Source organism: Condylura cristata, unplaced genomic scaffold (genome assembly GCF_000260355.1).
Source record: "Condylura cristata isolate star-nosed mole 26May11 unplaced genomic scaffold, ConCri1.0 scaffold00022, whole genome shotgun sequence".
NCBI classification, from domain to species: domain Eukaryota; kingdom Metazoa; phylum Chordata; class Mammalia; order Eulipotyphla; family Talpidae; genus Condylura; species Condylura cristata.
This window is the reverse complement of record NW_004567123.1, coordinates 20649861-20663002: the sequence shown is the minus strand read 5'-3', so window position 1 is coordinate 20663002 and position 13142 is coordinate 20649861. Positions and strand designations below refer to the sequence as shown.

At 51.0% G+C, this 13142-nt stretch overlaps 1 protein-coding gene across 1 annotated transcript; it reads right to left on the bottom strand.

Annotated features, from left to right (window-relative positions):
- Positions 1-863: 863 nt before the first annotated feature.
- PDRG1 (p53 and DNA-damage regulated 1) lies at positions 864-7749 on the bottom strand. The gene is made up of 5 exons (XM_004687303.2): positions 7598-7749; positions 5741-5816; positions 4626-4700; positions 2756-2836; positions 864-2108 (listed from the first exon to the last, which is right to left on the bottom strand). Exons 1-5 carry the CDS (start codon positions 7682-7684, stop codon positions 2026-2028), a joined length of 402 nt encoding a protein of 133 aa, XP_004687360.1. The 5' UTR covers positions 7685-7749; the 3' UTR covers positions 864-2025.
- Positions 7750-13142: the final 5393 nt, after the last annotated feature.

Below are 13142 nucleotides of genomic sequence, written 5' to 3'. Positions count from 1 at the left end.
AGGTGCAGGGGTGGTGAGAGGATTCACCGGAGCAGAGTGGGGAGCAGGGCAGGCCGACTGACAAAGTATACTGCTGAGGGGAGCAGTGGGTAGGTCAGGAGGTCTGCTGCGACATGTGGGTCACCTCCAAGTGGGGATCAAACTCATGCTGAAGTGGCTTTAGCTTCTCAACGTTGGGCTTTAACCCGCTGTGCCACCAGGGAGGGCCCAGGTTTTTTCATTTTTATATTGTTCGTTTTGTACAATATATGCAGTCCCTCCCCCACCAGAGCACTCTGATCCATCACCACAGACCTTGTGTTCTTCCCTCCCCTTCTGAGTCCTCCTTTCTCCACTCTGGCTGTGAACCTCAGACTATGGTTTGCCCGCCAGTTTTGTCTTTTTCCTGCCCCTTTGTTCTGTTTCCTTATATTCTACCAGTTAAGTTCACCATGGAAGGGAAAGATTTTTAGATGGAATACAGTGGCAATCCAAGAAGTCCTTGGGATGGTCACGAGAGAGGTGTTACTCTGGGCTTCCAGACTCTGAAACAGAGGAAACTTCCCTCTGTTTCTATGACTGAGGCAAGTCCATAGGCCTGATTTCCAGGATTTGGCCCACCATCCACGCTGCCAGACAGGCAGGCACATGGTCCGGTGGAGGCCACACCAAGTCGCAAGGCTCCTGGCCTTGACCAGACAGCTATGTAGCACCCCACTACCTGGAGCTGTCAGGCCTTCCATTTGTCTGCAGTGGGTGAACTTTTACTTTTCAATCCAACCTCCCTGTCTTAGTTATACTGTGGAGAAAACAAGTCATTTCTACTTAAAAGCAACAACAAAGTTCCAGAGGACACAAACTTACAGAGCTGAACCAAATTTGGTTTATGGAAGGTGTTTTGTTTGACCAGCACTGACAATCCCAAGAAGTGAACCAGCTAGCCTGGCTCAAAACTTCGTGAATTAGTTAGCAATATTTAAAAGGCAAAAGATTCAATTTAAAAATCCAAGTTTCTAGTTCTTTAAGAAAACACAAGGTCTGAGCACAGCGCAGGTCTTCGCAGAGTTGCCAGCTGGAGCTGAGTGGGGGACATGTGACACTTGCTGTCTCAGCTGTGTCATTTCGAAACAAGAACCACTGCCCCTCACAGGTGGTCTCCAGAGAGAGCAGTGCGTACGCAATTGAGACCAAGTGAGGTAAAGACCAGAAGATCACCTGGGTGACATTTATTGAGCCCTCAGTGAACAGCAAAGACGCCCTCACAGTATTCTGTCATTAGGACCCAAGACCACTGAAGGTAGATTGGGGGGGCACCCTAGATGGACATGAATGCCAAGAAGCACCCACCACTGGCACAGGACCCACCGCTCCCTCACCCACCACGGGTACAGGACTCTGCAAGGCCTCCTGACTAAAAGAGCAGGCGCAAGGCTTGATAAGCAGCACCCACGACGGACTCTGTCCTGGGGCACAAGCTGGAAAAAAGGGCGAAAGGGAGGCAATTGAGGGGGTGAGAGGGGGGGAGGGAGTGGATGACTGGGAAACTACCAAGCACAGGGCTCTGTCCTTCCTTCAGAAACCACTAGCGTGCTGTTTTCTTCCAATGGTTACACAGCTGGGAAATGTCTCCCTCTCTGAGAGGAATGCTGGAATGACGCTCCCACTCTCCCTGTGCCCTTCTTCACTGCCCGTGTCCCATCTGGACAGCAGGCCATTGTCAGAAGTGCTGCCATGGTCATTCTCACACCTCCACTGCCACCACCCACTGGTGGATGCTGGGGGCGGTCAATGGGGCTTGTGTCCGCCTGGCCCAGTGGTCAAGCCCAGCGGACACCGGCAGGCTGAGGGTTCCCTCCTGCTGCCTCAGAGCAGCCAAACACTGCAGACAAAGAGGCTTCATACTGGAGCCACGGCTCGGTCCTGAAGCCTGTCTCCTTGCAGGGTCGATTCTGTCCTTTTAGGTTTCAAGGTTGGAGAGTCCAGGGTCCTCCACGACCCAGGGGGGAGGGTTTGCTGGTCTTAGGTCCCCATCTTGGTTCTTGAAAATCAGCCTTTCAAAATGACCTTGAGGGCCTTAAGCTCATCCTGGTTGAGGGGGGTCAGGTTAAAACCTTTCAGCTCTGGTTTGCCTATGGAGAGAAGACAGTTAGTCAGCAAGATGAACCTTCTGCTGTCCAACCTCCCTCACTGTTCTGGCATCAAGCCTGCAGAAGGGGCTTTTAGTGCATTCGTGGTGCCCAACTCTTGCCCTTGAGGTGATGGGGAAGGACCTCTAGCTGCAAGGCACTAGGCAAGGCGCGCTGCCTGCTCCTGAGCGGCCAAGAACCTGCAGTCACATTATGAGGCTGGCGGCTGACAGGCAGCAGTCAAGGCTGATACAGAACCCTCCCGCCCAGAAACCTCCCGATTCCTGCCAGTCCTGCGACCCACTGGGAGGTTTCCCAGAAATCCAGCACTTGACCTGACCTTAACCACCTCTTGAGACCCTCAGACAGGCAGAGCCCTTCAGGTCCCTACGCCATGTACTAGGATATATGCGCTACCCCAGCCATAACTGGTATCTGGAAAAGAACTCAGGACAGGATTAAGACCCTACAAACTTTCTTGTTCTTTCCATCTCAGGGAGGCTACAGACAACACTGCCCACAGCTTCAGTGCCATTCACAGGCCATCCAGGCCACTGCCCACCTGGGAAGACTTCTTACCCCTGCCCCTCCAAGTCTGAGTTGATGGCTCATTCCCCTCCATGTCCAGTCCCCCCACTCCAAGCCAATACCTTGGGCTTCAAAGAGGCGGTTGACCTTCACTTTAAGTTGTTTCCGCAGTTTCTCTATTTCTTTATCCAGATAATCCTGATCTGAAATGAGGGCAACACGGAGAGATTATACGACATGTTTGACCCAAAGGGGGTCAGAGATGCCAGTCTCCTGAGAGTAAGGGAATCACAGCATTTAGAAAGGAAAAGGGACCTTTGAGACTAAATGAAGATTGAGGGCTTGAGAAGGGATCTGACCAACCCAAGACCACTGAACGGGTCTAGTATAGGGTAGGCACACCAATCTCTGGCTCAGTTCATGCAACGTATTTATGCAAAGCACCACGGGAGGGACTGTTGCTGGGGAAGGCAATATAGAATTTTGGGCCACCTCCTCATAGTGAAACCATGTTAAATTAAAATATAACAAAATGAATCTAGATCCAGTCCACCTTAAGATGGTGGGAAAATGGGTGGTTGAGGAATTTTACAAACCCAAGTCCTCCAAGCTGAGGGGTTTCTAGGTAACATAAATGATCAATGGGCAAGCCCAATGCTCAAGCTCATCCTAAGAAACAGGAAGGTTAGGCTGCTCTGGTGGGTCACACCTTAAGGCGAATCACCCTTTCAGGCACGGAGGCTGACAGACACAGCTGTCAAGGCTTGAAGCAAATGACTAATGTCGCCCAACTAACTCTACCTGCTCCTGGTGATATTCTGGCTGGTTCACTGGTCTTCCTGAGGGCTGAAGCCCTGACCAGCTGAGGCTTGTGGCCAGTCTCTCAGAGCTCCCTGCCAGGGATGATGGTGTCCCAGAACCCTGCTAGATACAGAGATGGGACCACATCTGTGAGTCAACAGAACTGAGGACCAGATCCTGAACCCAAGCAAGTGACCCAATCTGAAGGCTCAGCCTGAGCTAAGCCTCTGGTCACCACCCAAGTACAAAAGCTCTTGACTTTCTAACCATTGTATTAGCGCATGTTTTTTAAACAAGACTCTGCAAACTGTTCCTCCACGGTGGATCAGTTTCCTTTGCCTGGGTTTCGATTTCAACAGGTATAGAAACACCCTGTCTTCAAGGCCTGAGACGACGTTGCTGGTTCTCTGGGCCCATCCATTTTCAAGCTTGGGGAGGAAAAAACTAGGCAAAGCCCTTTTTCTGAGGGCCCTCATGCTGCCTGCCTTTTTTGCCTTCACGATGCTTCTCCAAAGAGCCTCTGGCAGGGTTATAAAGATGTGGAGTGTCATGCTGTGGCAGACCCTAGGGGTTCACTCCCCCCAAACTTCCATTTCCAACCTTTCCGGCTGCCCAAGGCATGTGAAAGTAAAAAAGCTCACTCTGCCGAGCTCTGCTATAGCTATGCATGGTCATGTGGCTAAGCTCTGGCCAATAAGAGGTCAGAAGTGCCTGAGGAAAATGGCCTGCTTTCCAAAATAGAAGGGCTAAAGCCCTTTCCTTCTCCCAGGCTGGCATGCGGCTCTGAGGCCTGCAGCGCTGTAAACCACCACGAGGATATGCTAAGATGACACTGCCCAGCAGTGTGCCAGCCCTGAATTGCTCATAACAGAAAACCAGAACTCAACTTTCCTCAGCCTCAAATTGCTGGGTTTTCTGTGTTTTGTTTTGTGTGGTCCAATTCATTCCGCACTAAGAAACCAGCACTCTGCTTGGCCCAAACACTGTTTCATTTCAACGTCACAACAACTGTGCTATACAGTTTCTCCCTTTTAGAAATGGCAAAATACCAGAGGTAGAACAGGGACTAACCCCACTGCAGTATGAAACCTTTAGCAGCCACTCTCCTTACGCTGCCCAAAGTCTGACTCTCAACTGTATGCTAAAAGAGGCAAAGCGGCTGTGTACCTGCCCCACCTCTGCAGGCCTTACCTTTCTCAATCATTTCCTTCGTCTGAGGGTGGGGCATCTTGATAAACATGTTCCCGAAGCAAACCATCACATCCTCTGAAATGGCAAATAGTTATTCCCTTAGCAAATGTCTGAGCATCTCCTGTCTGCCAGGAATTGGTAGATACGGAGAACACAGCAAACTAAGACAGGGTTCCTGCTCTCTGAGAACTTGTTACAGTGGAGAAAAGGGAGTAAAAATAGATATGATCTGTCGAACTGTGACAGGTCCAAGTACTTTAGAGAAAAATCAAGCATGCTAAGGGGGGTAGGGAAGGCCTGACTAGGGGAGGGACTGGTTACTAGTCTGCAAAGGCTGCACTGATATGACATCTGGTCAGAGACCCAGAGAAAGTGAGGGAGTGAGCCACTCAGACATCTGGGGGAAGACATCTGGGGGAACAGTGGAAACAGGAACAAGAATCAATGCGCTTGGGGTGTGAACACAGTAAGACCAGTGGAGTTGGAGGCAATGATGCTGGACAATGCAAGGGGTCAGATTATGTGGGTCCAGATTTTACTCTGGTGACAAGAAGCAACTGGGAAGTTTTAGACTTTCCAGTGTACTCTAAACAAAACTTAAACATCTCCACTCAACCCCCAAGGTCCTTCATTATGGCCAGACCTCTACCCATCTCTCCAACCTCATGCCACGCTCCTCCCCCCTTGCTTACTCTGTCATAACCACTTAATTTTGTCTAAAGAGGCTCCACACCATCGTGGCTTACCTATTTCTTACCTGACCGTGATGATGGCCCCTTACCAGTCCCGAGCCTGCCCCCTTCCTCTGCCCGTATCCAATTCTTTCTTCAGCTTTCTGTTTTTGGTTATGTATTTGCTGCATTTCCTAGTCCTACTGCCATTACTGGTGAGCCAGCAGCTGAGCCGATCACTGAGGCGACCAGTTAAAATCCTGGGTCATTAATGTGTGAAAACATACACTAATCCTGGTGTAAGACCAACATTTTCTCTCTCACACACACAGGCTGTGTCACACCTTTGTCATCCTGCCTGGTCACTCTCCAGGGGCAAGGTGAAGGCCTTAGGTGGAAAACTGAACAGACCTGCAGGGTTGTAATAAAGAAGGCCTGACTTACCAGAAAAGCTGAGATCCTTCTGCAGGGCTCTCAGGCCCTCCCGGTTCTGATTCCTTTTGATGTCCAGGTCCACAATCTGAAAAGCACAAGGTCAGGAGGAAACTCAGCTATTTCTTGCCCGGACCTGTCACCTCTCAACAAAGCAAAGGCTATTAAAACCTAACAAACAACACCACAGCATTCTGGGGTTACTTGTATCACTGCCTAAAATGGTCTGATGCATGGCTTATTTCTCACCCAACTCAGCTTCAGGTCCTGAGAGAGAATGTTTTGCACAAATGTTTACCTCCAGAGAAGGTGCTGGCAAACGTGTGCTTTATTTCCCACTGGAAGGCCACTTCTCAAGTTTTAAAGAATTTCATGATCCAGGAGTGGAGAAGAATACTGATTCTGACCTTTCCCACGAGAAACCTAACAACAGTAACCTGGTACAGCAGGGGTGGATGCACCAAGATGGTGATAACAGCACAGTGTTGTCTGAGGAAATGAGGCAGCACTACAGAAAGCACCTGAAGTGTTGGCTCTGGACTGGGAAAACCCAGGTTTGAATTATGCCTGCGTTGAATTATGCCTGATTCCTTTACCGCCCTACTTGCTCCTCTGAAAAACAGGGATATGAGTCTCACAGATTGCTGAACCTGGAACAAGAGTTCGCATGTACCTGACACCCAGTTATTACTTAGGAAACTATTAACAGTACTGCTCAGCCACCCTGATACAGTGTTTTCTTTAATGGGCTCTCCTACTCAGTAAATCAACCATTCAATTGATCTAACTAGAGATGAGGTGTCAAGAGTCGGTGCTGGCTCCTCCTACTTCCTTACCCCTATATGTCAACATTATCAAAGGCCACTGAGTCCATCGGCAAAATATATTTGACCCACTCGCTTGTCAAGACCCTAGTCCAAACCAGTTTCTCACCTGGACCATGACAATGGCTCCTCATCAGCCCCTTGCTAACCCCTCTGTAATCTGTGCTTCACACAGCAGTTACTGTTATCTTTTTAAAATCTAAATTCAGGACCCACCCCCCTCTCCTGGCGCAACGGGTTAGGACACAGCACTGCGAAGCTAGCTGCTGCTGCTTAAGAGCGAGTTCGACCCCCAGCCGCGGGACTGACCCACATGGTGCAGCAGACCTCTCCAGTCTCACCCACTGCTTCCCTCAGCAGTGTACTTCGTCTATCTGCCTGTTCTGCTCCCCTGTCTGTCTGGTGAAGCCTCTCACGGCCCCTGCACTCAGTACTGTACGCATAAATAAATCTTAAAAAAAAAAAAAAACACCTAAATCCAATCGCGTCATTTCCAGCTCCTTTCCTCCATGAGCTCCTTTCAAAGTTTCAAACGTTTAAACTAAAATTGGACCCAAATTCCTGTGCAGGTCTTCAAGGGCCCCCTGACCTGACGGAGACTGGTTCTTCCTTCAAGCGTCCCACCCCTGACCAATCAGAAGAGCTCTCGGGCGCCTTTTCTTCTATTCCTCGTTTCCCCCAGGGTCTTGATACAAGTTGTGCACCCCAGGCCAAGAAGGGAACCCAAGAGCTGCGCTGTGAAATGGGTCGGAGTCGCAGAGCACGGCAAGGAACACTGGAGAAAGGGGAAGCCTAGCATCGAGCAGGCGCTCACTTAACAGGTGCCAAATAAAAAGGACGGAGTAGTGAGGCTGTGCCAAGCGTGTAGCCCACATTATTGCAAGGCACCACACGTCCGCGTCGCAGCCGTTCGATCCACAGCCCCACTGAACTCACAGCGGGCCCGCGGCGGAGACAGCTCCCGAACGTTGCGCACTTCCCACCGGCGCACACGCCGGACCCCAACCACCCAACGCAGCCTCAGCTCCGTCCACAGGCCTCCCACCTGTCGCTTGTTGGCCAGCACCTCCTCCGCAAGCTCCTCAACCTCCACCAGGTACCGCATCACCCGCTCTGCCTCGGGTGACAGCATGGTGCCCCGCAGATCCGCCAGCCCCTGCCCAAGCTCCGTTCAGGCCCCGTTCGGACCCCGCTCGAATGCGCATGCGTCGCTGTGACAGCGTTTCCAGTACGCATGCTCAATTTAAAGAACGTGACGCGCTGACTTCTACGTAGCGGGAGGAGAGAGGCGGAGCCTAGCCTTGGGGCGGGCCTGGCGCGCCCCCTGCGGGACCCCGGGAAGCACCGGCCTGGGAGCTGCCTCCTAGCTGCCCCTCCCGGGGTTCATATATTCCTGAGAAACTCACTCTGTGCCGGTTTTCGGTGCTGAGGACTCCGCAGTGAGTAAAACAAAGTCCCTGACTTAATATAACCGCATCCTAGTGGTAAATACCAATAATTAGTGACAAAACAGTCGATCCTCGAACAACACGTATTTGAGTCACACGGGTCCCCTCGTTTCTGTTTTTTCTGTATCTTTCTTCTCCACAGATATTTTTCCCAAGGGGTATTCCGCATACACGGGTTCAGCACCCCCACTCCGAGGGCGCTGGGTTTCCTGCTGCTGGGTGCCCCTCATGCCCCGCACTGGAGCTCAAAGGACCACTTTACTGTGGCAGGCCTTGGCAAGGGCTGTGCAGAAATAGAAACCTTCTCCTGTTCGAGGGGCTCCAGGAGACCCGTGTGTCGTTGTGACTTGCATGTAACCGCTGACATGTTTATAAGATGGGGGTGAATCAAAGTACCGCTCTTGTCTCTCCTCAGGCTGGGAGAGGCGGAATTTATTTTTAAGCTTGCCTCCCGGACTCCACTTTTTATTCACCCTTTTGGCTGCTGCAAGTCCAAGCCTTTTCACTCCCCTTATCTTACTTGAATTCCACAACCGTCTGTGTACAGGTGGCCTTTTGCTGCCCCGTTTCACAGGGACAGCCTGAGGCCAGGGGAAAGACAATGCTTTGTCACACAGCAAACCTGGACCAACAGTTGTGGGTCTAAAAGCACGGTGGTCTCTATACCGCAGCTGTCTCCAGATCCAGACTGGGACCCTTCTCTTGCTTTTTTTTTTTTTTTAAGATTTATTTTATTTAGTTATGCACACCAGAACTAGGGTACAAGTCAGAGGTGCAGAGGATAAGAAGATTCACCAGAGTCAGAGTGGGGAGCAAAACAGGCAGAGGTACTGAAATTCACTGCTGAGGGGGCAGCAGGCAGGTCAGGAGAGGTCTGCTGCACCATGTGGGTCAGCTCCCTGGTGGGGGGGTTGAACTCAGGAGGCAGTGGCTGCCTACATCTTCACACTGCTGTGCTTTAACCCTTTGCACCACCAGGGAGGGCCCTCACTCTTTTTTTTAAGCACCCTCTCTTAGGCTGGCCTTTGGCTGCCTTCAACATTAGCTAGAGATGGAGCTAATTTTCCCTGCAGCCTCCTGGCATGGGGAAAGGAGAGATTCATTAGGGATTCCTCATGGAGGGTGAATTTGTCGCCAAACCCAGGCTGTTTTGTGTAAACACCTTCTGGTTCAGAAATGTAGGCACAGGCCCTGTGAAGGAAAGGGGAATATTGCAAAGGAGAAAATGAGATCACCAGGCATTCCTGGAGCCTGGACTCCAGAACTGGGTCTCTTCCACCTTGGTGGCCAAAGAGGACTAGGATGACACTGCCAGGTGGGCCTGCATGGGGAGAGGCTGAAGAACAGCTCTTTGGCTGTGACAGGCCCTTAATGGGCTCCTGGGCCTCTGAAATTGTGGGGGGGGGAAGGTCATATCTAAGACTTTAAGATAGCCAGACAGACTTGGAAGGACTCCTTTCAGAACCACTTATTTTAAGAATCATTTATTCACAGATATTTATCAACTCTCCTGGCTCTGTAATGGCCAGGAGACCATGGGCAATACCAGAAATGGTCCTGGCATTCCAAGTCTTCCAGTCTGGTGAGAGAGACAGACAATCAACACAGGAAAAGCCATATGCCTTGTGGTGATACATGCTGGGCAGGCAAGGTGGAAGTGGATGGTGCTGGGGCTATTTGAGATAAAGTCATGGAGGACTTCTTTGATGAGGTGGCATTTGAGGAACAATGGAACAATGTGGAGAAGGTCAAGGGATGGATATCTGGGGAAAGAACAGTTTTTGTTTGACAAACTGGAAGAACAATGAAGCCATTGTAGGCGGCACCAAATGAGCAAAGAGGAAAAGGTAGGTGACATGGTCAGAAAGTGGAAGGAGACATTGAAAATACAGGGCTATGGAAGGGGCTTAGGTGCCCCCACCCAAATTGGCATGGGCTTCCTGGGAATTGCCCACGACATATTTCAGGTGCATGTGGCTTCCTCTTCTCTCTGCTCACTGACGCCAGCTGACTGGGCATATCCATGAATTAAAGCCTATAGGTTGACATTCAACCAAGAAGAGAGGGGCTAATGACAGCTGATTGCCATGTCCCTGTGTAGGAGACCCTCCACCATCTCCTTCTGTAGGATACCCAAGAGATGGATGCCAAAGTCATCCAGGTAAGAGGATGGTTGCTGGGTCAGGGCTTAGCAGTGGGGACGGTGAGCCATGGAATTCAGAGCTTCTGCATCAACCTGAATTAATATTCTCCCATACCTTTGTACCAAGGTAACTACCACATATTCCCCACTTACAGTATACTGTCACCTCCTCCCCAGAGTCAAGAGTCCCCAAGTGACTCCCACAGTTTCCTGGACTTTCCCCATCAATACGTGCCACCCCTTCTTTTTCCTTTAATCATCTCCCTCTCTGGTCATGAGTCCCTTAGGGTGGGGGCCTTGTTTCATTTACTGCTATGGCTTCAGAACCTTAAGTGGTGCCTGACACACAGTAGGTTTGCAGTTAGTGTTTGTGGAGTCAATGAGTGGATTTAAGACGCAGCATGTCCTAACATCCAAAGTATCCAAGGATGAGCAGAGCTAAGTCCAGGGTGACTGGGTCCTCCTCCCAGGAGGCAGAGAAGGCTGGCCTGCCACATGTTGTTGGGACATTGCTGAGAGTGGATCCCTCTGTACTGGGGCGGGGCTAATCCCTACTAAGTCATGTTAACCAGAAAATCTACCTGGTCTCAGTGGGGGATGAGCCCTGTCTGTCACCACCGCAAGCCCAGACCAAAAGGGATGTAACTGCTGGGGTTTTGTCAAGAATGGTGCTCCACCCTTTTTGCTGGTTTGTGCTCCCCTTGGGTGAGTGCTCAGTAACCAGTATCCACTTCTCTCCTTGGAGGGCTGCCTTAGGCTGCTGGGATCTCCTGGGGGGCTTATGTCCCTCCAAGCTGTAACCCATCATATCAGAGCTCTGAGAGGCCATCTTTCTTGCCTGGGTCGTGGTAGGGGTGTGGATAGATGGCTCTGAGATGTGACTTACACTCCAGCGTCCCCCTGGGGGGTCAGGATTCAGTGGTCCCCCATGACAGCCTAAAACCCCACATGGCTTCCTCTCCTTCCTTGTCCTCCTCCCCTACTCCTCTCTGGTCAAACCCCTCTCATCTCATTCTACAAAATCAAACTCCTACAAGGCATGCTCTACTCTGAGGCCTCTCCCAGTGATGTTCCTCAAACAAGCCTGTTGCAGCCCCACCTCAGGGCCTCTATGTTCTCTGTCCCCTCTTCCCACACTTGCCTCCGACGTCTGCATGTCACTTTCTGTCACCTTCCAGTCTTCACTTAAATGTCACTTTCTGGATGAGACCCACGGTCCTGACCATTCTATTTAAAAATGCAATTTGTTTCCCTCCCAGAACTCTTAGTCAGCTTCTTCTGCTTTACTTTTTACTTTCATTTAATGACATCTGTCACTTTCCAGCAGCGTCGCATTTACTGCTAGTGTTTATGGTTAATCTTTCCCTGCTGAGTAACAATGCCTAGCACAGTGCCTGAGCTGCAGGACATGCTCAGTGAACTTTTCTGAATGAATGAATGAAAGTTACAGAATTCTTACCAAGGAAGAGTCTGGCAGAGCCAGGCTCTTTCCCCGTAGGTTGCAGGCACAGGATGGGAGTGGTAGACCATGCCAGTCCTCACTGGCTAGGATAAGGGGGTTGAATTTTGCTCTCAGACACTGCAAAGCTAGCAGTGGATTTTAGCAAGCAGGGGTGGTAGACAGATGGATGTAATGGCTTTGCTTTGTGAAAGCTCCCTTTGGCTATGGTGACAGGATGGAAGAAACATACAGGAATGGTACAGTCACCTGTGTTTGGCAGTGGGGAGGTGGAAGGTGGTGCTGGGGGTCTTGGAGAGGGAACAGGACTGTGGCTGTGGGGGCTGGGAGCAGTGAGCATTCAGCTCGTTTCCCCAGTTTTCCAGCAGCCTGGGTGGCTGACCCACGGGCTCTGAGGTGTGAGCAGTCCAGGCTGGGCCTCCCAGCTGCTGACAAAGTGCCCCTGTCCCACAGATGGGCTGTTTGCTCTCCTGGGTGGTCCCTAGTTCCTCCCTCTGCTTCCTTTGTGCCCTGGTGGGTTTGGCAGGTGGAGGAGAGGCCTCCACCCCCTCTCCTCTGACCCAGACAATAATCCCTTATATTCATGCAATTCTCTTGTGCCTCCACTTCATCCTCCCACATGCCTGGGTCATGCAGAAATCTGATTCCCATTAGGTAGATGAGGACATTGAGGCCTAGAAAGGGGATGAGACCCTCCCAAGGTCATGTAGCCAGATGGGGACACCAGGTGGGAACCTGTCTTCCAACTCCCCAAGCCTCGATTGCATCAGGCAACAGATGGTTCCATGCCTTGACTTTAAGCATCGTAAGTAGGGGTCCCCCGCCCCCATGCACACACCCTGAGGGTCCCTGCTGCTGAATGGGGAGGGGCAGATGCTGTGGTGGCAGGTGGGCTAACTGAGAACAAGCAGCTTCACAAATGCTCTAGGAACTGCTGTGGCCCACAGGCACCCTGCATGCACCAGCCCCAAGGCAACAGTGGAAGGCAAAAGAGGAAGGTCAGTGGGTAGGATCAGCCCAGGAGGAGCCCAAAAGGAGATGGGCGAGGTTGTCACTAATCCTGAGGCTGTGAAAGTGAAAACAAAGCCCAAAAAGTCTGCAGGAAAGGAGAAATCTTTAGAAAAGCAGTGCCTGGCGCCACAGGAGAGAAGCCAAGTCCCATGAATGCCATGTGCTGTGTCTTATCTGCATTTCCTTCTCCCTTCTTGTACAGTCCACGGGAACATTGTTAAGGGTTATTTTATTTATTCATACATACAAGACCTGGGGTATAGGTCAGAGGTAAGGGGTTGCAGAGGGAGGGTTAGAGGATTCACCAGAGACAGAGTGGGGAGCAGAACAGGCAAATTGATGAAGTACACTGCTGAGGAGAGCAGTGGGAGAGGCAGGAGAGGTCTGCTGCGCCAAGTGGGTCAGCTTCCTGTCCACAGCTTGAACTTATGCTGCAGTGGCTGGTGATAGCGCTGAAACTTTAACCCCTGTGCCACCAGGGACGCTCCAGGAGAATATTTTTTTTTATAAAGATTTATTTGTACATACA